Source organism: Melopsittacus undulatus, chromosome 3, assembly GCF_012275295.1.
Source record: "Melopsittacus undulatus isolate bMelUnd1 chromosome 3, bMelUnd1.mat.Z, whole genome shotgun sequence".
In the NCBI taxonomy this organism is placed as follows: domain Eukaryota; kingdom Metazoa; phylum Chordata; class Aves; order Psittaciformes; family Psittaculidae; genus Melopsittacus; species Melopsittacus undulatus.
This window is the reverse complement of record NC_047529.1, coordinates 112,217,314-112,241,792: the sequence shown is the minus strand read 5'-3', so window position 1 is coordinate 112,241,792 and position 24,479 is coordinate 112,217,314. Positions and strand designations below refer to the sequence as shown.

The 24,479-nt window shown below is 54.7% G+C and overlaps 2 protein-coding genes across 2 annotated transcripts in view; both read right to left on the bottom strand.

Annotated features, from left to right (window-relative positions):
- The window catches only part of PTK7 (protein tyrosine kinase 7 (inactive)), a 35,026-nt gene extending 16,477 nt beyond the window's left edge, over positions 1-18,549 (bottom strand). The window contains exon 1 of the mRNA XM_034060590.1: positions 18,448-18,549. Within this exon, the coding sequence (XP_033916481.1) occupies positions 18,448-18,478 (31 nt within the window). The 5' untranslated portion in view covers positions 18,479-18,549. The remainder of the gene's footprint in view (positions 1-18,447) is intronic.
- Positions 18,550-19,967: 1,418 nt separating this feature from the next.
- LOC101881781 (heme-binding protein 1-like) lies at positions 19,968-24,436 on the bottom strand. Its single transcript, XM_034061239.1, has 5 exons — positions 24,277-24,436; positions 24,064-24,149; positions 21,455-21,596; positions 21,164-21,347; positions 19,968-21,008 (listed from the first exon to the last, which is right to left on the bottom strand). Exons 1-5 carry the CDS (start codon positions 24,434-24,436, stop codon positions 20,834-20,836), a joined length of 747 nt encoding a protein of 248 aa, XP_033917130.1. The 3' UTR covers positions 19,968-20,833.
- Between the last annotated feature and the right edge of the window lie 43 nt (positions 24,437-24,479).

Genomic DNA, 24,479 nt, shown 5'->3' with positions numbered 1-24,479 from the left:
TCTCCATCCCCTCCACCTCATCTGGGCTTCAGGGACAGAGGCTCAAGAAACCTGTATAAGCACAGAGCTATCTGTGTGGGGTGTCATTATGCCAGAGTTTGGGAAAAATCTGCATAGTGTCATCAGACATCAACACCACCACCACCAAATACCTCTGCTTGTTCCACTCACCTGGCTAGAGGACCTCCCAGAGCCATGATGAGGCATGGCTTAGACACTGCCAGCACTGCCTGAGCTGGCAGATGAGAGCTCTTGCAGCACTTGGTGGAGAGCAAAGCGGACCCCTGCTCAGTCTGAGTGGATACCTTCACAACAGCACACTCCTGCTGTGGTTTCATGAGCTAATCTGGGCTGGGCTGCCTTGCTAGGGCTGCTGGAAGAAGCAGAAGGACTCCTTCTCTTCCCTTAGCAAGAGTCACCCCAAAACACCCAGCACCACCAAATCTGCTGGGAGTCAGTTTAGCAAGGACAAGCTAGTGCAGAGCTGTCCCCATGTAACAGCTGGGCCAGCCACAGTTCCACAATGCCAGCGCCAAGCATGTGTGTGCTGGCAAAGACCCACTCCCTGCATATGTATGTGACACAAGGCACCCCTGGCTGGGAGAAAAAGAAACCCTCAACACATGTTTCTGGCTTCAAACCATTTCAACTGTGGCTAAGGAAAGCTTTTCAGGAAAGCTGCAGCCAGATTAGATAAACACATCTGAAACACATCCTGCATGGAAACATGTTTTACTCGCAGGATATCTAAGTGAAATGCAAAGGTAATAGATGATGGTTAAGCAAATCATGCAGGGAAGTCGCACTGGTACATACAGATCCTCAGGGTATCACTCACACCAAGGAGCAAACTACACATAGGGAGGGAACAGGGACCAGCAGGACACAAAAGGACAGGGAGGAGGATCAGATCACATCCCGGCTCTGAAAGCATACTTATGGGAAAGATCTGAACACAGGAACACAGCATCCTTCATGCAGAGGTAATCCCCGTGCAAAATCTATTTCATTTCTTTAGGGAAGCAAATAGCAGCTTCCCAGGAAAACAAACCCACTCACTAACACCTGCATTGGCAGCCTGAATCTCCACCAAGTGTATCTCAGTTTGCTTTTGGGGCTTGGGATACCCCCAGGACTCAGCTGCTGCAGCCTCCTCCAAAGGCCACAGTGGGCTGAGCACATGCAGAGCATTTCAGGGTGACAAATGAAACCAGCAAAGCCACATCCAGGACAGACTGTGTGAGCAGCCCTATGAAGTCAGTCACTGCTGCCTGCAGAGCGAGTCTTCAATCCTGACAGCTTTGCCACAGGGAGCAAAGGGCTCTCCACACATCTGGCAAAGGAGACCCAGCCCCATGGTAGCCAAACCCCACAAGTGCTACCCCAGCATTACTGAAGGGATTTGGCAGCAGAGTGCAGCACAGCGTGGGAATGGCTTTGGCGTGAGCCATTCTCCAGAGCTAGAACAGTGAGAGACATCAGTGTTGCTGTCTTCATGAGCCAGAGCTGTAAGAAAATGCATCAAACCAGTAGCAAGGATCTGAGGAGCTGTGGCAGAGCTAGAGACTAGCACTGGGAAACTGGGGTTAAAGTTTCGGGGGACCCCACATCCCTGTTCCCAAGTGGGCAACACCAGTTGTGGTACGTTCCAGGCACAGAGACACTGTAGGGCTCTAAGGCTGTATTTCAGGATGCAGCTAATGAGAGGGTCTGGGGCAGTCTGACAGTGAAAGCACCCAGCCCACCTTCTGTACCATACCAAGAGGCCCAAGAGCACCATGGACACTGCCTGGTGAATGCTGGTCACGGCAGCAAACCCAAACCTTCAGGCTGCAAGAACATGGGGCAGCAAGACAAGCCAAGACTCGACCCGAGCCGCGTTTTCCATCTGTCACTTGATGGAAAGCCTGTGCCAGCCCCACACACTGCTTGCCTGGGGGCACTGCAGTAGCTCAAACCCATCTGAGTGCTGCAGAGCAACTGTGCAAGCTAGGGAAGCGCAGGCAGCACATCTCTTGCCCTGCCTGACAGACTGAGTCGCCTGCATCTTGAAGCAATCCAAAAACCATTGTCTCTTTGCCTACAACATCGCTTGGGAATGCAGCCTCAACCACAGAGCGTTCTGCTGCTGCACAGCTCATGTTCCTTGATCTCACTCACCTCCAGCCGTGCTGGGGAAGCAACAGGCAAGTTGGCTGGTGCTGGCATGTGCAGCAGCACAGCAGAACCCTGCCTGCCCAGCGCTCTTGCACCACTCTACATTCTCAGCCCCATGGGAGAGCCACATTCCCCACAAGCCTGAGCCACCCATCCCATCCTCATGCATGCCCTGTTCGAGCTGGGTGCCTCTGAAGAGCGTAAGTTACCAACCTCTTTACACTACAGCTGATGCAATGATATGAGTAATCCCAAAGCTGCTTGCAATGAAACAAGGAATTAGAAGCATGAGAATGGGATTTGGGATAGGGCTTTCTTGGAAGTTTAAGATTTCCTGGTTTGGAAAGCAAGCCCAGCACTTTAGGTTTTCTGCAGCTTGTAGCCCAGCCACACTGCAGTCAGGCAGGCCCCAGAAGCATTATTCCATAGACTCATTCCAGGGACACTCCAGTGAAGTTCACCCTGGGTCAGCCTAGCCAGATGTGCAAGCCAGCTCTTTAATGCTCTGCATCTGGAACAGCAGATTAGAGGAGCTGGGACTCATCTGCAGTGCCCAGCGCAGCAAAGCCCAGAGCACCCAAAGTACATCCTTCCTCCCCCTCCTACAGTTCTCCCTGCCAGCATGAGGCCTCGGGTCTGCCTCACCTGTAGAGGGGGACAGATGGCTTACAAGACACAGATAAAACAAAGACCTGCAACCACACAGTGGCTTCCTGCAGAGAGGAGGCTGGTGGTACAGCTGGGGGAGAGGAGGGTGAGCCAGCCCTAGCCCCCTCCACTAACAGCCCAAGTCTATCCTCAGGCTGCACCCTTCAGTCTCAGGCTTAAAGGGCAGGATCAAGAGACACTTTTACCACCTCTGACCCAGTGACCAGCTCTGGATGTTTCAGCTGATGCACAAACCTCAGCAAAGCAAGGTGGCAGTGATAGCTTTTTCCACCTAGGAATCCACCACTGATGTATCACCACCCCGTCATATCCACACTATGACCTTTGAAGCTTCTGCAACAGCCACTGCTCAGACCATTCAGGAAGCAAAGCCTCTGCAATCAACCCAGCAGCCACACAGGATATTCCTCTTTGATGAGGAATCACTGATGGGAAGTCTGGATGAGCTGATACACTCACTACTCTGCAGTGCTTGCTCCCAGCTCTGTAGACCTGTAACAAGGCAAGGAGATGGAGGCAGATCACTGCTCTGAAGCTGCCACTGCATCCCTCAGCAGCATGCTTAGTGCTGCTAACCCCAAGAAAACCAACAACCCAAGGCACAGCTATGGACAAACCTAGCTCACTGCAAGCAAAGGGGCAGAGCTAAGGGCCACAAAGCAGCCTTTAAGGAAAAGAGCATCAGACCTCAGCAGAGGGAACTGAGAAGTTCACACTCAGGTCCCACATCCCATGGGATGGACACAGACACCACAAACCCAGGACTGATTTATCACCATGCTCTGGGAAAGACATCAGCCACAGCAGAAGGCTGGTATCAAAGGTGTGTTTTCAGACAAGATCACCCCAAAGCAACAAAAGGCACAGCAGGGACCATGTTAGGCTTTGGGGTCCTGGACTCTCACAGGTTTCAAGAACACATTCGCAGGAACCATTATCAAACAGGTCTTGCCTTTAGGAGCAATTTATTAAACATCTTTGCCTACAGGCAGCAATTCCTTCTGTTGCCAAGTCTCTGGGAATGGCTCCATTTGCTTTTAGCCACTCTTGGATCAAAGAGCAGCAGACTCTGGGTTCAAGCCCCTGCTTGCTTTTGAATGCTGGGCAATCAAATCACTGGGCTGGAGCATCCCTAGCTTACTGGTCCAGAGGAAGCAGCTTGGCAGCAGTTCCTAGAACAGAGCAACATTCCAGACATGGAAGTGCTTCTACTCTCACCTGCCTGCTTTTCCTTCCTGCTGGAGCCAGGCACAGCATGCACAGCCCCACTGTCCCTATGACACGTGGGGACCAATGGACTCCATGCATCCCTCCTTTTCTCTCTTCCCCATCCACAATCATCATCCCAAGCTGTCAGCAGCACTTCTTTTGCTTGCCTGCAGTGCCCAGGCTCCTTCCAACCCGGTCTCCACTGTGAACAACCACGTCTGCAGAGAAGCAAGCCAGCCCTCTGCAGGCCAGGGGAGCCACAAAGAGCAGCAGGCAGTAAAACCACTGCTGCCTTCCCTGCCATCACTGAACCAGCCAAACAGTTAGTACATTGATCCCACCTCCTGCTCCCCATCCACTGCAGCCCAGAGGATGCAGGCTGCCATAGAGCAAGTAATGCATGCCAGCATCTGCTCTTTCTCCTTGCAAGGCTCTTGGTGAGCACAGGGCCCCATACAGAACCTCCCATTCATGGCTTGAGCAAGCCATGTGTTTCCTGGCACAGTTCATTATGAACACGCTCCTATAAAACCAAGATTTTTGGCATGCTAGCACTGGGAACAACATATGGGTCAGCTTTTCCTCTCCTCCTGGTCACACACACACAGAGCCAGAGAGCCCATTTGCACCAGCTGAAGCTGTGCAAGCAGGCAAGAAAGAAACCATGAATGCTTAATAACACAAGCAACCCCTCTGCCTCCCGGGTCAGTCCCTACAGCCACATGCAGCAGCTGCTCAGAGCACGCCTGCTCCACACAACCTATTCCACTGCTCAGCAGACACTGCGGAAACAGCAGCCAAGCCAAACACCCAGAGAGATTTGCATCTCCAAATGGTTTCCAGCCAGAATGTTCCTCTGTGCAAGAGGTTCCAGTTGAGAAAGGCTCTCAGACGGGTAGAGCTGCAATAAACCACACACTCCCACCAGGCCAGATGGAAATGGTTTGATGCAGGCAACGAACGCTGAACATGACAGGCTCTGCCTGATCAAGCCCAACATCTGGAAAGCCTTTGGGCACCCATCACATAAACCTTTTAAAACTACGTCATTTCCTATTCCAGTTAAAGGAACAACAAAAACTCACTCTGCACCCAGGAATACTCCTATTTGAGTCCCCAGCACAACTGTATGGGTTCAAACCAGCATTCCCAAGAAAAGCCCAGCTAGAGTGGCTTTAGCTTCATGACCTGGGAGGAACTGCACCAGCACCTCAGATCTCCAGGCTGGGGTAAACACAACAAGGTCATACTGAGGTGGATAAAGATGATGAGGGATTTAGGGAACACCATCTATTTACCCCTACAGTTGTACCACAATGGGCAGATGGGTCAGATGGACGCTGACCCTCTGTTTCATGGTGGTTTAATTGTGGACTTACTGGAGATGCGATGCAGCTAGTTCTTCTCCACATGCTTCGTGGAGAGCCACATCACATCACAGCTGGTAGCACAGCCATTTGCACCCATGAGCAGTGTTTCAATTGCAAAGCAACCTTCCAGGTGGGATTTACTGATCCAGAGAAGCAGCAATCCAAGGATGAAAGCAGGCACACGGGCATCCCCATCCGCTAACAGCTGGGATGCTCATTTCACAGTACTCAGCCGTTTTGCCTGGGTCCCAAATGGAAACTGCAGAGCTGGTCCACTCTTTCCTCATCTCCATCTCTTATGTGCTAATGCAAGACTACATCTGCCCAGACCCTGGCCGCCTTCATGGACTCCACTCGAGCCCTGTATCACAGGGCAGATGCAAACCCTTGTTTGCAAGCATCTTGGCTACTGGTCTACCAGTGAGTGGCAACTGCTCTGCAATGGGACCACAGTCTCCTCCAGGCTGCTCAGAGAGGCTGGAGGCTGTGAGAGATCCTCTCTCCTGTGGTTAGCAACTCCTCCTCTTGCAGGCCCAGGATCCAATACTTGGGAATGGCTAAGCCAAACTATCACAAGAAACCAGAACAAATCCACTGCTGGAGCAAGCACAGAGGCAGTGCTCGCAGTGATGCACTGGGATGCAGGCAGCCATGGGAAGAGCTGGCTGACACACACAGCAGGGAGGTGCCTGCTGGTCCCAAGGCAGGCAGGAGCTGCTCACACACGTGCTGCAGGAGGAAAGCCAAGTGAAACTGAGGGCTGCTCACCACAAGGACAGAGAGCCCAGGCTGCAGACCCCGGTGCTGCTGGCACATGCCAGGACAGACAGGCTACCCTGGCACTGACCTTAGCCACCCAATTCAAGCAAGTCTGGGGCTTCCATGCCTCTGATCCTCACGCTCCCCATCATGCTTCCCCAGCACAGACCCTGTGAATCCCAACCCTCTCCCCTCAGGCTTGCTTCCTCCAAGACCATCCCAAGCTCAGGTTCATAACTCTGCCATGAGAGCTCTGCAGTGGTTTATCCTCCACAGCTCCACGCCTTCATCCTTGCACCAGCAGCAAGCAGAGACCCTGCTTTCCTGTGTGCTCAAGGCCAGGCAGCAGGCTAAGAGGCACCCCAAAGCAACACGACACGATAACCTGCAGTCTGGGATAGGGCAGTGGTGGGGACTGAGGTCCAGGCATTGCCCACTGCCCAAGCTGCTGCTCTGGCAATGAGCAAGAACAGCAACAAGGGTCTGCTCTGCAGGCACAGAGCAATGGGAATGTCACAGCAGGTTCCTCCTCATTCTGAAGCAGAGGGAATACCAACCAATAACCCACTGAAGGCTTAGCTGGGCTGGTGGGACAGCCACAATGCTGTGCAGTTTGTCTCTGAGGCTGAGTGATTTGTTAGTGGTCTTTAGGTACAGAGCATGTGTTTGAGCTGAACTGCTAGCTGTGCCTTTACTGTGTCTCCTGATGCCTCCTGAGCCCTCAGCCCAAAGAACCAGCCAAAGCCATAAGTGCAGTGCCAGAGGGGAATAGGGAAGTTACGAGCCAGACCAGAGCTTGTCCTGCCCAAACACCCTGGGCACAGGCACATGTTGGCAGGAGAGGAAAACCTGCTTTGGTCAGGCAGGTAGGGCCATGCCTGCCTGCAGAGCAGCACAGGCAGTGATGGGCACAGGACCCCAGGAAGGCCAGGACAGCACCTTTGTGGCAGATAAACAGGGAACAAGCGAGACAGGAAGGCCACAGACCCGGTGCAGGAGCTGGGAATCCTGCTGCTCAATTAAACCATCTCCAATGGTGCGTCAACCAAAGGCTCCCCAGCAGACACTGCCAGCTGAGCAGACATCGCCAGCCCCTTGCCAAGCCCCAGTGAGAAACACAAATGCTTCGGCAGTGACTCAGCACCAGGCTCGCTGCACTCACGGCTCCTGCCAGCCCAGCCGACTCTCCCAGGCTTGCTCAGAGCCCTTGAGCCATCCCTGGCTTCCCCAGGAGCACTGATTTATAGCTGACATGTGCTGCTGGCAGGCTGCAGACACAGCTGATGGGAGGCCGAGCGCCCTGGCCAGCACAGCAAAGGTAGCACACTTCTCTCCCACAAAGGAAGCACGGCAAACAGGCACCGGGTGAAGATGGGATGAGCCATGTGCTCCCTGTGCAGTGGCCTTTGGTGTCCATGCCCACGGCAGGGGGTTGGAACTGGATGATCTTTAAGGTCTCTTCCAACCCAGACCAGGCTGGGATTCTATGACAATGTTTCCCCCACAATTCAAGCAAGGGGCATGTAAGAATCCAAAGGTCTTTTATTAAGCACAACCATGCTGGGGCCGAGAGCCCAGATGGTGTTGAACAGCCAGACAGGCTCAGTGCTCCTTGCTGCGGGGATGGAGGCGAGACCCTGCAGGCAATGAGGCTGTGCTGCTTCACACACAGGGTCCATGTGGTTGAGAACTCATCCCATAGTCGCTGGGGTCAGCACCTCTAGGTACCAGAGGAGTGCTCCAGTGCATCCTCACACCCCTTCACTGGAGCTGAGGGCTGGAGGGTGACACAGCTCCTGCCACCCCAAGCTCAAGCAGGAGGGATTCCTCCACAACAGCCAGTGCTATGTGTGTGGAGGGAGCCTCTGGCCAGGGCTTCACGTTTTCCCTGTTCCAGCTGAAATGCAGTTCCAGGAGATGATGGGGAAAGCCAGAGCAAGCTCCATGAAGCTCTGTGGTTCTTCCCTTCAGCAAACAGGAGCCTCAGCCAGCCCAGAGAATGGAAACTCAGGCTGCAGAGACAAAAGAGGGAGGTGGGGGCGGGGGGGAGGAGGCCAGGACAAGGGAAGCGGTGGGAAGACAAGAAGCATGCACGGGGCCTCCAAGCAGATCCAGGCACTCCAACACACACAGAATGTGGCTCCTCTCCACGCAGCGAGGCAGCCGGGTCAGCACCTGAGCACACTGCTGCCTGCAGGCCTCTTGCTCTGCCAGCACTGACTGAGAATGAAGCAGACTTCACAGCATCCCAGACTGGTTTGTGTTGAAGGGACCTTAAAGCTCATCCAGCACCAACCCCTGCCACAGGCAGGGACACCTTCCACTAGAGCAGGTTGCTCCAAGCCCCTGTGTCCCATCTGGCCTTGAACACTGCCAGGGATGGGGCAGCCACAGCTTCTCTGGGCACCCTGTGCCAGGGCCTCAGCACCCTCACAGGGAAGAACTTCATCCTAATGTCTTTTTCAGTTTAATCTTCTCTTGCCCTATCACAACATGTCCTTGTCAGATGTCCCTCTCCAACAGATCTGGCACTGAAGCTGCCCGAGTGAGCTGCTCCTCTGCCTTGGCTGAGTATCACCAAACCCACCTGAAGGAGGACAACCTCTCCAGTACCACCCAAACCTGCACTGGCCTTCGGATATGCTTGGTCAGGACATCTTGCAGACCTTGGTTTCTCAGGGGTCTGGGTTACAACCTCACCAAACAGCTCACCAGCAAGCCCCACAAACACCCTGAGAGCAACAGAGCAGGGACAGCAGCTGGAGGGGACAACAGGGGGTCCAACAAGCACTCACATTACACCAGCACAAGTAACCTCGGTGTTGCCCCTTCTCCAGCTATCTCTTTACACAGCCTACAAGGACTTCAAGCCTACCTGTAAGCAACCTTCCAGCCCCGAAGACTCGGTGAGCTCGGGACAAAGGAGCAGCTGCACCCCTGAGCCTTGCCTGCAGGGAAGCAGGCAGGGGGAGCTTATTTACCTCCCAAGCCCTGCTCTGGGATAAACACTTTAAACCTGTCTGCAGGTCATGGAGGTGTATTTACAGCTGAGACTCCATCAGTTATCTGCCCGTCGAGACTCAGATGGATTTGCCATGAAGCAAGGAAGATCCAGCTGGCCAAGCTCCCCAGACAGCTTATATCCATCCCACTGTGCCATAAGTGAGCTGTAAGTGATCACCCGGTGCCAGCCTTGAAAATGACACCCATGCCACGGCACTGCAGCAGGGATTCAGCTCTGCACCCCTGCCTGCAGCTGCCTCCCTGTGCACCCAGACCCTCTGCCTTCCCATGAGCAAAGCGGCTGGCACAGAGGCTGGGGATGCCTTATGCCATACACACTGGGGCTGCATCGATCCTGCAGCAGCGCTCCCCATGGATCCAGCTCGAGGTGAGGGAGTCTCTGGAGCATCCTGCTTTGCAACTCGGTTTCCTGCAGGTTCAACCTGTTTGCTCTCCTCCCCTAGGAAGGGAAGCAGCTCCCCAACAACACACAACAGCTGCTCCCAGCAGCCACCTCAGTGCTGCAAGTTAGAAACTGCACCACACATCCAGCAGTGCCAGAGACAAGTGGAGCTGCCAAAAGGCATTGAGGAGTCACCCAAAACACTCACTGCACTGGTGCCTCTCCCATTCATATGGGCTCTACACTGCTGGGTCTCGGCCTCTGCCTGCATCTGAAGCTTGCTAAGGAGCCACTGGTTGCCATGGGCTTCTCTCTGGGTCTGTATCATTTCTGTGTCACCCCTCATGAGCATTTCTGGGGCACTGTTTCATACCGCCTGCTGTGCACTGCACATCCACCTTCAGTCTATGTGGCATTGCCTTCTTCCCGGCTACAGAGCCTCATCCACCGCTTCCCGTATCTGTCTGACACTGTGACTTACAGGTCTGCAGATTTCATCCACCTCCATTTCATTACTGGAAAACTGAAGACCAGTCCCATTGCCCAATCCCCAGCTCAGCTACAGGCCAGGACCTGCCTCCTGAGGGAGACAATTGCTGGGGGGGCTGGACCTGCATCACCTCTGAAAGGGCACAGCAAGGAACAGTTCCTTGTTTATTTTCATTTGAGCCATTTATGAATCTATATTAAAAGCCACAAAAATAGGAGAGCAGACAGAGAAGCTAATACTTCCTCTGCTCATGCAATATTAATTAAAAGGTAGCTTCTTTATGAGGCAGCTGCATTACCTCTCGGCTAAAAATGGAGAAGAGTCACTGAGTGGGAAGAACACGCAAGCAGGGCACTTTCTGGAATGCTTTTACAAATCAATAACCAGGCAGAACGCTTCCCACAGATAGATCTAGTGCAAATCCCAGGGAGAACTAACGAAAAGCTTAGGTATGAGAGCCCTGGAGAGACAGAAATCCGCACTAACCAAGCCTTGACAAACAAGTGCTTCTCTCCATAGCAGCAGGACAGCCAGCTCCCAGTGTATCTGGGAGAACAAAGAATTCTTATGGCAGTCATTAATCCAACAGTGGGAAGAGCACCGGGACACCCTACAAACCCAAGTGCCCAAGCAGCACACAAACAATGGCAGCAGACACCCAACCATCAGGTCCTGGAGGGTCAGCAGCCCTGCTATCTGAGGCCATTTGCACAGTTCTGCAGCTGCTGGAGGAGACTTGCAGTCCTGGCCCCTCTCCAAGGCAGCTACAGACGCAACTGAACCACTCATCCTCAGCAGCATAAAGCCATCCACGCTCCCACGGATGGTTAGGTAGAGCTGGATGCACTGCCCTGTGTGGCACCCTGCTAGACTGTCTGGTTTGATCTTCTCTGATCTTGTCTTAGTTGGAACAGACAAAAACCATAACCCTTCCTCCCAGGAGAGCTTCCCACTGACAGAGGCACTGCCAGGAGTTTCAACAGAGCCAGTACCATGGAGCATCTCCATGCCATGCAAGTGATGGGCCTCCCCAGCAGAGCCAGGACACACACCAAAGCGGCTGTGCAAAGGGTAATAAAAGAACTCACAAGCCACAGCTTGTCCTGCCTTTAACCATTGGGAGACTCACTGTACATTTGGGAATCAAAGGCTTCCTTTGTGCTCCTAAAAAGGCCAACAAGCAACCGTAATGAGAAGAGCATTTATAGTTAGTCTTAAGCAATACCATGGCTATCTTGAGCCAGCATCATATTCAACAGCAAGGACAACCCCGCACACAGCTGCCCAGAGGCACATAAAGCCTCCCCTCTGCAGCCAAAATTAGGCCTGGCCTCCCCATGCCATAGCTCTGGGGACAGAGGATGGAGCCACCTCACTGGTGTGCCTGTACCAACAGCAGCAGGGTGCTGTCGGCTGCTTCTCAGGGTGGCCTGAGCTGCACACAGGCATAAAACCCTGATGTGAAGACAAACCTCATCTCCTAACAGCACTGCAGGAGAGGAGAAGTTGTAAAGCATGTCACCTCAGAGCTACCCTGAGCACAGATACCTGTTGATAGCACTGGGGTCTGGGTGCAGAGCACCCATGGACACTCCTGTCCTCCAGGCCAGAAGTCACCTAGGAACTGAACAGCTGTCAGCCAGGGACTGAAATACAAGTAGGTTTGTAATGCTCACTGACCCCATCCCCTTCCTGCACCAGCTCCCAAAGCAGCCCCACGTGTGTCATCACTTTCTCCCAGCCTGCAGCATCAAATGTGTCACCCCACTTTCCAAGCAGGACTCCGTTCACATCAGTTTTCCTCATTCATCATCCTGCACAACACCAACACCGATCCCAGACATCCCAGCCTCACAGAGGTCCAGACCATCTGACAGTGATGGATTCAACTCACACACATTCAGCAGCCTTGTGCACACACCCCAGTCCCACAACAGCCAAACCTCCTGTCTGCTCCATTCAAACCAGAGCTCCACTTGACAGGGAGAGAACAGCCCATCAGTATGCCCCTGACAAGCTCCAGCTCACACAAGGAATCACCAGTCAAAATCAGCTATGGCTCCTCCCCAGACACACAATCTGTGTGCACCCACTGTACAAGGTAAGCTCATGAGCACTCATCCCTGCCGTGTTCCACCCTAGCAAGCCCCAGTCTGGATTCTCCGGTAGCTGGATCTGGCTGGTTTTCACTTCTGCTCCCTGGGGCACACGGGCACCTCAGCATTCATCTTCCTGCTCTCAACAGGAGTGTTATAAGCAGTGACCTGGGCCTCACCTGGATGCCAACTACTATTTAAAGATTAAATCGCATTTTCAAGATAAATCCCTGCACAAAAACTTCCAAGGCTCAAAACCAGAACAGAGGATAGACTTTTGGAAGCTGACCAAATCAAAGCAGCAGTCTCCCGCAGTAACAGCCTGCAAAGAGTATCAACTAAAGCACCTACCCATCAGCCTTTCCCAAAGTGCTTATCTTAAACAAGCAGGCTCAGGCCAACACACGGGGAGTCCTCATGCCAGGCACACAGAGCAGCCCTTCAGAAGCTTGCAAACCACTCTGAGGTCCCCTCGCCTCTGTACTGATCAGACAGCACGTATGAGTTACCTCTCCTGCAGTCTGCCCTGTGCACAGACAGAGATTGCTGCCCCGAAAAAGGCAAGGCTTAAATTAAGACTAGCAGTACTGTAGGGTGCAGGCTTTTAAGCTCAGGGAAAACATTTTTGTATTAAATTAAAGAAAAAAGGAAAAAAAAGGGAAAAAAAGCTGGCAAGAGCAGGGAATGGAGCTGGAGCAGCAGTCAATGAAAAGCACATGCGCTGCAAACCTGGCTGCCAACACAAATTGATGCTTTGAAACAAAGGCGACTTGTGTTTGGCTTGAAGATCTTCCACAGCTACTCGGCAGGGGCTGCACAGATTAAAGGGAGACACCCATACGCACAGGAAAACAGTGCTTGCTGGCAGTTACTTCCCCAGAACAAAGGAATGACCTGAAATGGAGTCCCTGCCTTGATGGATGGCATGGGTTCATCCTCACCGTGCTGCAGCCTGCCAAAGCAGGCAGAAGCAAGAGGAAACATTGGACAAACCTCTGGACAGGACTTCACTCAAGTTCAGTTAATTCAAGTTGAATTCAAGCAGCACCAGACTCACAGACACACCTCCTTGATCCAGAGCTGCAGCTGCTTATGGCACTGAATGAGCTTCCAACCTCAAGGGTCCATGGAATCCCAGAAAGGTTTGGGTTGGAAGGGACCTTAAAGCCCATCCAGCTCTAACCCCTGCCACGGGCAGGGACACCTTCCACTAGAGAAGCTTGCTCCAAGCCCCTGTGTCCAATCTGGACTTGAACACTGCCAGGGATGGGGCAGCCACAGCTTCTCTGGGCACCCTGCTCCTGAACCTCAAGCTTCATTCACTACAACTAACCTGTGCCTGTCTCCCATGGAGAACATCCAGAAGAAACCCCAGACAACTCTTCTCCCAGTGCTCCACTCCTTGAGACCACAGACATGAGCCTCCTGCGAAGCTTCTGCTGCACTCTGGTTTAGTTCCTGAACCACATCCATATTAACATATGCCTTGCAAGACTCTCTTCCATAGTGACATGTTCAGAAGGCACAGGAAGAGTGAAAGGAAGATACTCCAGTCTGGGCTGTTTCTGTTTAGGGACACCAGCAGTCCAGTCTAAACCAAACAGCGACGAGAGGTGGATCTGCCTTGAGAGGTGATGGGACACTGCTCCTTCACACAGCACCAACAGCAGTGCAGGAAAGCAGCCCCTGAATCCGACCCCCCAGCCACAGACAGGGCAGACAAATGGAGAGCTGACAGCTCACGAACACAGACACACAGCAGATCCTGACAGGGTTGGGTAGGATGGAGAGGGTGGAAGTGCATGACCCTGCCCAGGCCACGTCCTCCACAACCAAAGCACCACTTGATCATTTTCTTATGCTGTGATTAGATAGCTTTGGCACTAGGACATGAGCAAACAGCTTCTACAGGACCCCAGGGTCCCCCACCTTACCCACAGTCCCTCTGAACAACCTCCCTAAAAGGCAAGAGATGCACAATGTACCTGGACTACTGAAAACTCAGAAGGACATGAGGAACATGATGTGAACCATATGCAAAGCCTCCCAACCACAAGGAAGCCCAAACAACAGCCCCTGCTCCAGCAGGCAGCCACATGAAAAGCCCCAAAACCTGCACCATGCCTACCTGCTCCCTGTCAGGTCTCTCAGAAAACAAATCCTTCCATGCCTAGCAGTGGGATTACTTCTTCCATGCAACCTGCACAGAACATATGCTGTGTTCACAGCACAGCCCTTTAAACCCACTGTGCAACATAACATCTGCTTGTCTAACAGACTAGCAGCTCTGAGATGCCACCTCCCAACATCATCCAGGCAAGGAGCGGGACATGGAAACAGGCCACCCAGCATCGCACCTCTGCCATGTTGAAATGCACATGGATGCCCACAAACCAACACATTTCCAATTGTCAAATCATCATCTCTTCATCTCTCTCCTCTTCCCCAAGACATAGCTGATTTCTTATAGAGGTAAATGACACTACACTTGCCCTCCTCCTGCCTTCTCCAGGAGGTACTGCCATGCCAAAGGTGCAGATGAATGGGTACAGCTGCCTCTTTTGCTTACACAGCAAAACACACTCTGCTAGTTCACAGCTTTTGTACACCAACCCCAATGCCAACAGCCCAGGAAACTTAAATCCTTATAAAGGAGACTGCTCCTGTGCATCTGCCCAACTTCTTGTCAGTGTCACTGCCCTCCAGGCCTCCAAAGAGCCTGTCCCAGTCCATGAGACTCACACTAGGAGAAGGAGACCAGTTTCCTTGGGATCTGGACAAACAATTGCATGTCCTCCAATCTCAGGGGAGCTTCCCTGCAAACCCTGCAGCACCAACTGCCTTCACAAAGAGCACGTTTGTACCCGGCTCTGTCCGCTGCTAAATAAGCATCTGTTCCAAGTTCCCAAATATCGAAAGCTGTGGAAACACCCACTGCTAATGTGAAATATTCTGCATTCCAGGCCTGAGAGGTACGCTTGGAAACGTTCAGAGAGGAAAGAGTGTTTATTCACTGGGAGAGAGGTGTAGGTCCAGCTATTTACTTAAGTCCATGTGTGCTTGCTGGAAGACAGCTTTGATCTTTGCAGCTCAAATAGCAGATGAACAGCAATGAAGGGAAGAAAAATATTGGTGTAAAGTTCCCCCAGTAAATACCTGTAACCAGGCCTGCACAGCTTTTAAAGTGCCTTACTGCTTATGGCCCAACTGGCCCTTGCACTCTTGCCTGCTCTTTTCCTGCCTTCTTCCCTTTGTTCCCCCTGGGTTCCATGTCCTTTGGAGAGAGCACAACCTGCACCCTAGGACATGTATGCCTATCTGCTTGGGTGCAACATGGACCAGCCTTTGGTCAGACAGAGTGAGACTCATTCATCTGACCAACACGCAACATATGGTGCCATCCACCCAGCTTTCCCTGAGCAAGAAAACTTGAGCAGATGGGGAGGAAATGCACTCCCATCAGCAAGAGCATTCATCACCCGGCATGCTGCTAAATACAGTGCTTGCTGCAGTTTAAACATCTGCCCATCTGTCTTTAGAAATGGACTCACTGTAGATCAATTACAAGATCAGAGGACATCTTCAAAGGATGCAGAACGTGACAACCCTCTGGTCGGTGCCAGCTCTCAGTGGTCCAGGACCCAATGTGCAGACAAATAATTGCCTAATGCCCTGATGGAGTCACCATGCCTTTGAAGCTCATGCCATGTTGGGGTTACAGCCTGCATGGAGCACTGCCTGAGCACAGCCAAGTCCAAGGGGGATCACATGCTTTGTATGAGAAGAATGGTATTGGCTTGTCACCACTTTGCCCCCAAACAGCCCAGAAACGTGCTGAGCAGCACAGCTCAGCTGCTGCTGAGGGGCTGCTTACTCAGATCAGCTATCACAGTACTTGGTCTGGCTGCAGAGGACTTGGAGCCGCTGAAAACAGATGGCAGCTTCAGCTCAGAGAACGGAAGTCACCCGTATTGTACCACTGGAAACTTACTTCGGACCCTTTAATCCTGAGAGAAATCATCAGCTCCTGTCTGATCATTCCAGTTTCCAGAGAAACAGGCTTGCTAGAGAGGCCAACCAAAGCACAGCCATGCAGAACCACAGAGCTCCACACAGGACACGGAGGAACTTCCAGGACAGAACAGACCTTTTGGGGCTCTTTATTTCTTTAAGCTTTAAAGAAAAGTTGACTCAGCAAATACTTCTCCTGCTCGCGTTTCAACCACATGCTCCAGCAGAAGCCAGCACACATCTGGCACACTGCAGTGTCATTGCAGAGATCACAGCTTCACCGAGGAACGGAAATGGAGGAACAGGGACCAGCAGCCCTGTGCACTCCTGGAGCACATACGTGGCAAAGGAAGATCACAGAGAGGACTCACGTGAGTCACGGACACCCCACACTTCACCAGCCCTTGCTCCAAGCAGCATCCATAGGCAAAGGGAGATGCTGTGCTGCAACCCACAAACCTACTGCTAGTCCATAAAACCTTGACACCAAACTGCACATTTGGGCCACGCAGAGGTTTTTCATGGTGCCCATGAGCTGAATGGCTGCACATTCCTCCCGGTGCTATAGGACATGGTCCTGCTGAGCAAGAGAAATGAGTGGGGGAGAAAGTGTTTGGGGCAGCACAGACACTGCAGGAGGTGCAGAAGGGAGCACACAGGCAGGACTGGCAGAGGATGGCCCTCACAGGCAGGCTGGCACATCCCTCCCTGCTGGTAGCAGCACACACTGGCAGGTTGGAGAATGCTGTAGCAGATCCACAGGGCTTCAAATGAGAGGTAAATCAAAGCATGCACTCCCCCTCCACAAACACTTCCCAGAAGGCTGCCAAGGCAATCAGCAGTTATGGTGCTCATCTAAGTGCTGCTTTCCGTGCTAATCAGCTGTAAACTGAACATTACTTGCAGCCTAGCAGCTCACCACAGCTCCAGACGTACTAAGAGCAGCAGTGTTACAAATACCTTCCGTAGAACCATAGAACAGCTCGGGAACAGACTTCAAAGGCCATCTAATCCAACCCCCTGCGATAAGCAGGGACATCTTCAACTAGATCAGATTGCTCAGAACCGCATCCAGCCTGGCCCTGGACGCCTCCAGAGATGATGCATCCACCACCTCTCTGGGCAACCCGTGCCAGTGTTTTACCACCCACACTGTAAAACTTTCTTCCTCACGTCTAGCCTGAATCTCCCCTTGGTTTAAAACCATCACCCCCTGTACGATCACAACAGGCTGTGCTGAAACGTCTCTCCCCATCTTTCTCACGGCCCCTTTCTATGTATTGAAAGCCTGCAATAAGGTCTCCCTAGACAGCTTTCCTCCAGTGTCCTCCCTGGTTACTCTTCATTTCACAGCAGAAACTGCAAAGCAAACGGTGCAGTTGTGCATGGGGACACAGAAGGGACCACAAGCAGGTACTGGCAATGTGCAGGGCTCCGTCTGCAGGGTTTCCAACCAAGAGGGTGAGAAACACAGCGATGTGGCATGGGGCTGATGTGGGAGTCTTCAGGCTAGAAACCAGCTCACAGCCAAAGCCCAGGCTGCTCAGGCAGGGAAAATGGAGGCCAGCAGGGAGAAACACCACGGAGCACTGCAAGGGTAGGCGGGTTTGGGGCTTACGGCTGGAGTTAAATACCATGAAAAGCAACGGCCATACACATCAACTGGGTACCCCAAATGTGCCAGCAGCAAGGAGCTGGGGCCAAGCAGGGCAGCCGGGTGGCTCCATACATGGAGGAGGGGGGTGGCTCCTCCGGATGCGCTCAGCAAGGGACAAAACCCACCCTCTGCAGCGCAAACCGGCCCTCCTGAGCCGGCCCCTACCGCCCGCGGCCGAGCCCAGCGAGGGGCTCCCGGAGCCGCCTCCCGGGGCTCCGCCAGCGCCGTTCCCCGTCTCCCAGACAGCCGCTGTCTGGCACATTTGCATCCCGCTGCTCCGAGCGCACCGGGCGGGCAGGGCGAGCCGGTGCACGCCGGGGAGGGAGCGAGGACCCGGGGCGAGGCGCTCCGGAGGCTCCCATTGCGGCGGGGCCGCCCTCCCCCTCGGGGGTCGCAGCGGCGGGGCCCGCACCGCGCCTGCCCCGCACAGCCGGGATCACGGAGCACCCTCCGGGGATGGCCCAGCACCACCGGGAGCATGGGAACGAGGAGGAGGGGGGGCAGCAAGGGACCGGACCACCGGGGGTACCGCGGCAGTCGCGGAGCCTCATTGCGGGCCCGTTGTTGTGAGGGGGGGCGGACATCAGGACCCTCATCCTCACGTCGGGCCCGGCCGCACTCACCCAGCAGCAGCAGCGCCCGCACCGCCGCCATCCTCCGCACCGCTCCCCGCAGCGCCGGTCAGTGCGCGCCCCAGCCCGTGGCCATGCCGCCGCCGCCCCGCCTGCCGCCACCGGGAGGGGCTTCCGGGGGTGGGGCGGGCACCGGAAGCCGGGCGGGGCCCCTCGGTCAGTGCCCGCCTTGCCTCGGTGGGCAGGGATGCGGGGGTCGTGCCCGGAGCCCCGCGGTGACCCGGTGGGAGCCGCTCGTAGGGCACCGGGTGCTGCTGCCCACAGCCAGCCCCAAACCGGGGTCCAGAGCAGCGAGGAGGCAACGGAGCTGACGCCGAGGGGCTCCTCGCAGCCGGGCTGCCCCTTAAACCGGTGGGTGAGACCCCCCGGTCTCTTCAGAGCCCCTATGGAAGCACCGGAGCACCCGGAGGCAGGAGCTCTGGGCCTGCTGACGGCAGAAGGATGGCTGCAGTCCCCACTGCACTGCGTGCCCCTGCTGCTCCTCCACACCACCCGAAGCCCGGGTGCAGCAGTGTGACTGACGGGCCTCGCTGCAGGCTGGAGGCCTCCATGCCCTCCAAGTGCCTCCCGTGGAGCCTAAGGCACCCTGGGGTTACTGGCTCCAACCGTGGCAGCTCCAACCAGCAGCTTTCCAGCCGGTTTGCTGAGCCTCCAAAACACTGTCTGCTTTTGGTGCTGCGTGGAAGACCTACCTTCACACACCCCACAGCATCCCCGGGAGTGCTGCTGGAGCCAGCACAAAGGATGCTGAAGCCTTTGCTCAGCACAGGATCAAAGCGCAGTGTGGCTGTGCCAGTCAGGAGTCCATTCCCACTCCCAGCAAGGCTTAGGGTACCACAGAGTAGCCACAGACCAGTGCCCTCTCATAGGGAAGCCACCACTTCCTGTCACCGAAAGCTGTTCTGGTTGTGGTCGGGGACCAAGCAGCCTCAGAGGAAGTGGTAGCCTATTCAGCAAGCTCTAGAAAGTAAGTTTTACTTCCACCTTTACTTTGAGCAGCAGCAGGAGGCAAAGCATAAAGCACACCTAGAGCAGAAGGAAACTGGGAACTGGTCAGGAGCAGCCAGAAGTCCCTGCACACTGAGCCAGTTAAGCACACCCCTGAAGTGCACCAGTTCTTGCAGCCAACCAGCACGATGTGCAGACACAGTGGAATTCTCAGCCCCAAGATTGTGTGCCCATGTGTGATACAAAGGAGCCAACTCTTTTGCAGAGGGAGAAAACAAGGATAGCGCAGACCCCATCCAACAGGAAACCACCTTACCTGCAGCGGAGTGTGGCCTCAGTTGTTTGTAGCAGCCATGAAAGCAACCTGTGCATCAACACAGTGGCTGTGCCTGGCTGAACATGAGACCATAACCAGGGCAAACATCAGAGCCACATCTAATTAGCTGGCTTCTAATTAGCCACAGCTTTGCAGCCTGGAGCATCTTGAGAAGGGAGAGAGCAAAGCTCCTTCTAAGCCAACCTGGGCAGCCCCCACCTGCACCATCAGTGATCTGCAACTGCAGTGGTTTGAGCTGGGTTTATTTGCTGTTGGCACTGCCAGCTTCCCCCAGGAGAGCACGGCAGTGTTCATGGATGTGAAACTCACTGATCAATGCACAACACAACACATAACACGTGGCGGTGCTGCTGCTGCTGCTGTCAGGACCCGTCCCTCTCAGCTCGCAGCAGGTCTGCAAACAGCACCCACATGTGATGGACAAAGGCTGCCAGCGCCCCAGTCCTGGCTGTGGGATGGTGAGGGACAGCCAGGGAGGCAGCCAACAGCACACAGAGAGCCACCCCAGCAGGAAACATTCAGGATCCACATCTCGCTTGTGGCAAGTCTTTTCCCCCTTTAAACCCCATGGTCCCTGAGCAGCATTTCAGTGGCTCTGTCCAGGACAGGGAGCCATTCTGACAGGAAGCAGGCCAGAGCCCAGACAGAGCCCACACCTCGTACAGTCATTTGCCTTCTAGACACCACCAGCTTGTGACACTGTCAGCCACAAGCCCCACTGGTGTGCCCAGCACAGCTCTGCAAGCACAGCTCAGAGCTGAGAGAAGCCCAGGTCAGGCTAGCACATTGCACAAGCCCACACGGTTACTGCCTCACGTGAGCCCTCACCACACACCTCCCACCAGGAGCCTGCTGCAGAGGCTCTCCCTGGTGCCAGCTCCAGCCTCAGCTGGCCCCTGTGGGGCAGAAGAAGTGCAGACCAGGCAGGATTTCCCCTGGCTGGGCCCTTGCAGGGCAGAGTACAAACCCAGCCTGCAGTCTGTCCTTTCGTGGGTGAATGGTGGGTCAGGATGTGCATTCGCCTCCTTTGGGTCAGAACTGCCATCTACACCAGGTCCTAGTCGCAGGACGGTTTGCAGTCACAGATGGGACTCACTCTGCTCGGCAGATGAACCAGATCTCGTTGCGGCGCTGGGGGACACTGGGATTTTCATAAGCAGCCACGATGTAGGTTTCCTGGAGCACAGTGTCTGTGGAGCCCAGGAGCTCCCAGAAGAGGCTGATCTCTCGCAGAATCGTCTCCTCAGTGGTCATCCCATAGAAAACCCTGCAGCAAAGGGAGTGCCATAAGCAACAGACCTAGCACATTGCCCCTTCCCTCAGTCAGGGCTCCCCATCCCTCTGCCCAAGGAACCACAGCAACCCCGCAGGGAGTTCATACACCCCTGCTGAGCTGAGAAAGCACCTCTGTTGTGGGGTCACCTGGTTATAACCCGGAGCGGTGCCCTCTCAGTGATGTGGATTTCAGGGTCCGTGGGAACAGGGGGGTTTTGCTGGAACTCTCCCGGGATATAATAGGCAGTTACAACCTCACGCTCCAACTCGGTCCCTTCCTTGGTCAGGTGGATTTCGTTGAGCACTGGGACTGTCATGCCCAGATAGGAGCCTGGAAGGAGGCAGGAAGGCAGTGGGCACAGTGAGATGGCTGTGTCAATGGCAGCAGCCCTCCTCTGTGCAGCCTGCCAGCCCCCTCCAGCCACTGCCTACACACACCTACAGAGTTCTCCTTGCAGATGTAGCGCATGAGCTTCATGAAGCTCATGGAGATGCTCTGCTCATACAAGGGTTCCCCCTTGGTGACACAGGCCCACTTCCCAGCTGGGTACCGCCGCTCCTCGAAGGCTGCTTCCTCGCACTGAAACAGGCCACAGACAAGCCAAGTCAGAGATAAGTGCACTGACAACACTGCAGCACGTGGGAGCAAGAACCAACACTGACAGGCAGGAAGGGGGAAGACAGGACCCTGCCAAAATGAGTCCCCTGCTAGGCAGTGATTGGCAGGGGAGGCAGGAGGGAGTGAGGGGAACTGGCACTACACACACCTCACACAAGGACACTGAACAGCACGGGCAAAAGTCAGTGAAAGGAAAAGCACAGACAGGGGCAGGATGCAGGGAGGCCTGGAGGCTCCTGGCATGCACAAGGAATGAAGCACATCTTCAGCAAGGGGCACAGGACCTTCCGCTCCTCTCCAGTCGCTGTCCTGCCTACTCACAAGAATCCTCCTGATCCCAGGCACTCAAAGGCCTCCAGTGAGGTTGACATTATCTTCAGGTACAGCACAGGGCAGAGAACAAGCATAAAGCTTCCTGCCCAGTAGCAGGGAAGTCTGGCAGAAGAGCTCTAGCACCCAGAACTGTGAAGGCTGGAACAAAACTCATCTCAGATCCTCCTCCCACACCAAGAAGCAACAGGAGAAAGAGGCATGAATCCAGCTGGTGCAGAGGGGACAGCTTTGTGCATGGGTCAGAATCTCTATGTCCAGCACAGACACCCAGTCTTCGTGATGAATCCAACACAGAAGCGGGGCAGGAGGAGTGGGGAAATTTGCACCTGGATCTGTTATAGTTCAGCTCATGTCACAGTTATAACCATAGAACCATATAAAGAGGGGCTGGGAAGGTGTAGCCAGCACCCATCTTCCTGCTCTCAGCTTGTTCTTCAGCCAGATTAAAGCGGCCATGAGACAACCTTCTTCCACAGGGCTCCTGTCCAAACCTCTGTGCTCCACAGCTGTGCAAGGAGGGACCAAGCCAGGAAGTTGTGACCATCCTCAGCACTGAGTGCAGCCTCCCTCTGCTTCCACCTGAAGCAAGTGTCTGCTCAGAAAGCCAAACCAAAGGCATAAGGAAGGCACCTGGGCTGCTCATGTGCATCAGGGGTGCCAAACTACTGCAGGCAAGCCAGTCTTTGCCCCATAGGTGGGGCATGCCTGCTGTTGTCCCACCAAGCAAAGCAGAGCATTTCCAAAGCAAGGAAACCAGCAGTCCCTCTAGACTCTTTGTGACCCTCACCTGCCACATCACCTGCGAATAAACCCATCAGCCCAATCCTTCCACGGACTGATCCTTACATTGAACACCACCACTCCACAAGATGAGACTTAACCAAGAGAAAGATGCTTCACACAGACCCAGTGGCAATGGGTCCCTGCAGTGTGAGCTGGGGAATTTGGCTGAGTACAGACAGAGCAAGGCGCTGCAGGTGGCACTTGCCTCCAGAAGGACAAGGGTTTGTGGCACTGACAGCTGAGGGAGCAGCAACCAAGTAAAAGTGACCTGCCTGAGCCTGGGGAACATGTCCTTAAGCTCCCCAGCTCCACAGTCCACTCAGCACCAATGCCTGGAAGTGGCTTCTATCTCCTCACCCAGCCCCACGGTCAAAGTCCAAGAACCCTCCTCAGGCTCAGAGAGGATGTCACCTCAATGAAAGATCTTCAGGCCCACAGCTGTGGGGTAAAGGTAGAGAAGAGCTCAGACTAAGTCCCTGAGACCCAGATGAACAGGGGAAAAGGGAGTGTGGTGGAGCCCCAGTTTGGAGCTGTACAAGCCACGTGCTCAGACGTGTTTTACAGGCAGGAGTGCTGGACCTCAGCCCAGAAGAAACTGGTTAAGCTCTCCTCATGTACAGGACAGTTGACAGATGCCTTCTTGGTAGCTAGCCCAACCAAGCCTGCAGAGACACATGAACCAGTCCAACAAGTGCTTCTTCACAGCTATTGCACAAAGCTCAGAAGCACCCTTTTGTGTGAGGGATAACAGGAGGTGTGCACGTAGCCAGCAACAACAGGAGGTCTTCAAGCAGAAGCTACAGTGCTTGGCTTGGCAGCTGTGGCAAGCACCAGCACATGCTCAGGTCTAACAGCTCCCCACAGGAGCACCCTCCAGCTAACCAGGTAGCCAGGTAACTAGCACAAAGACACCCAGCAGGGTTTGGAGCTACGCAATGAGGTGTTTTGAACAAGGCAGAGCGCAGATTCCAAACTGCAAATTCACTGTCTTGGATGTGTCCACCCCAGCAGAGAATGAGGCAGTTGGAAGCCAGGCGACCAGAGAGAGCAGCAAGACTAATCCGAGTCTAAAGTAAAGGCTGGAAAGTTCACGGAGCCACAGACTGGTCTGGGTTGGAAGGGACCTTGAAGCTCATCCAGCTCCAACCCCTGCCATGAGCAGGGACACCTTCCACTAGAGCAGCTTGCTCCAAGCCCTGTGTCCAACCTGGCCTTGGGCACTTCCAGCTCCTGCTGCTGCCCAGGCCGGCGGCAGCAGCGGCCCCGGGCTCCCCGCGGGCCGGCCCCGGCTGCGGGCAGGAGCGGGCCTCACCTCCTCCCGCCGCGGCAGGGTAACGTAGGGCACGGGCTCTCGAGCCTGGCCGTGCCGGGTCATCTGCGCGATGGGCCCCGCCATGTCTGCAAGGCAAAGCACAGAGGGGCCGCGGCTCGCCCGGGCTGCAGCGCACGGAGCCGGCCCCGCAGCGCACGCCGGCCCCAGGCCTCCGGGCAGGCCGCTGTCAGCCGCGGCAGGGCCCCCGCTCACCTCGGGGCAGGGTCACTCGGTGCGTGCTGGCCACAGCCTCCCAGTGCGCGAACAGCCGCTCCCGCTGCTCCTCCTCCTCCTCTTCCTCCTCCTCGGCCCCGTCCCCATCTCCGTCCTCCTCGCCCAGCCCCTCCAGGTCCTCCAGCGTGATGCGCGCCATGACCCCCCAACCCTTCCCGCGCCCGCCAGCACCCCGCCCCCTT

Bases quoted from the DNA above. Each gene is read 5' to 3' on its own strand.
- LOC101881781 (XM_034061239.1), bottom strand. From the start codon at position 24,436: ATGGCGCGCATCACGCTGGAGGACCTGGAGGGGCTGGGCGAGGAGGAC. The intron at 24,150-24,276 runs GTGAGCGGGGGC...TTTGCCTTGCAG, and splicing joins CCGAGTGACCCTGCCCCGAG to ACATGGCGGGGCCCATCGCG. The intron at 21,348-21,454 runs GTGTGTGTAGGC...GCCTCCTTCCAG, and splicing joins CTGCAAGGAGAACTCTGTAG to GCTCCTATCTGGGCATGACA.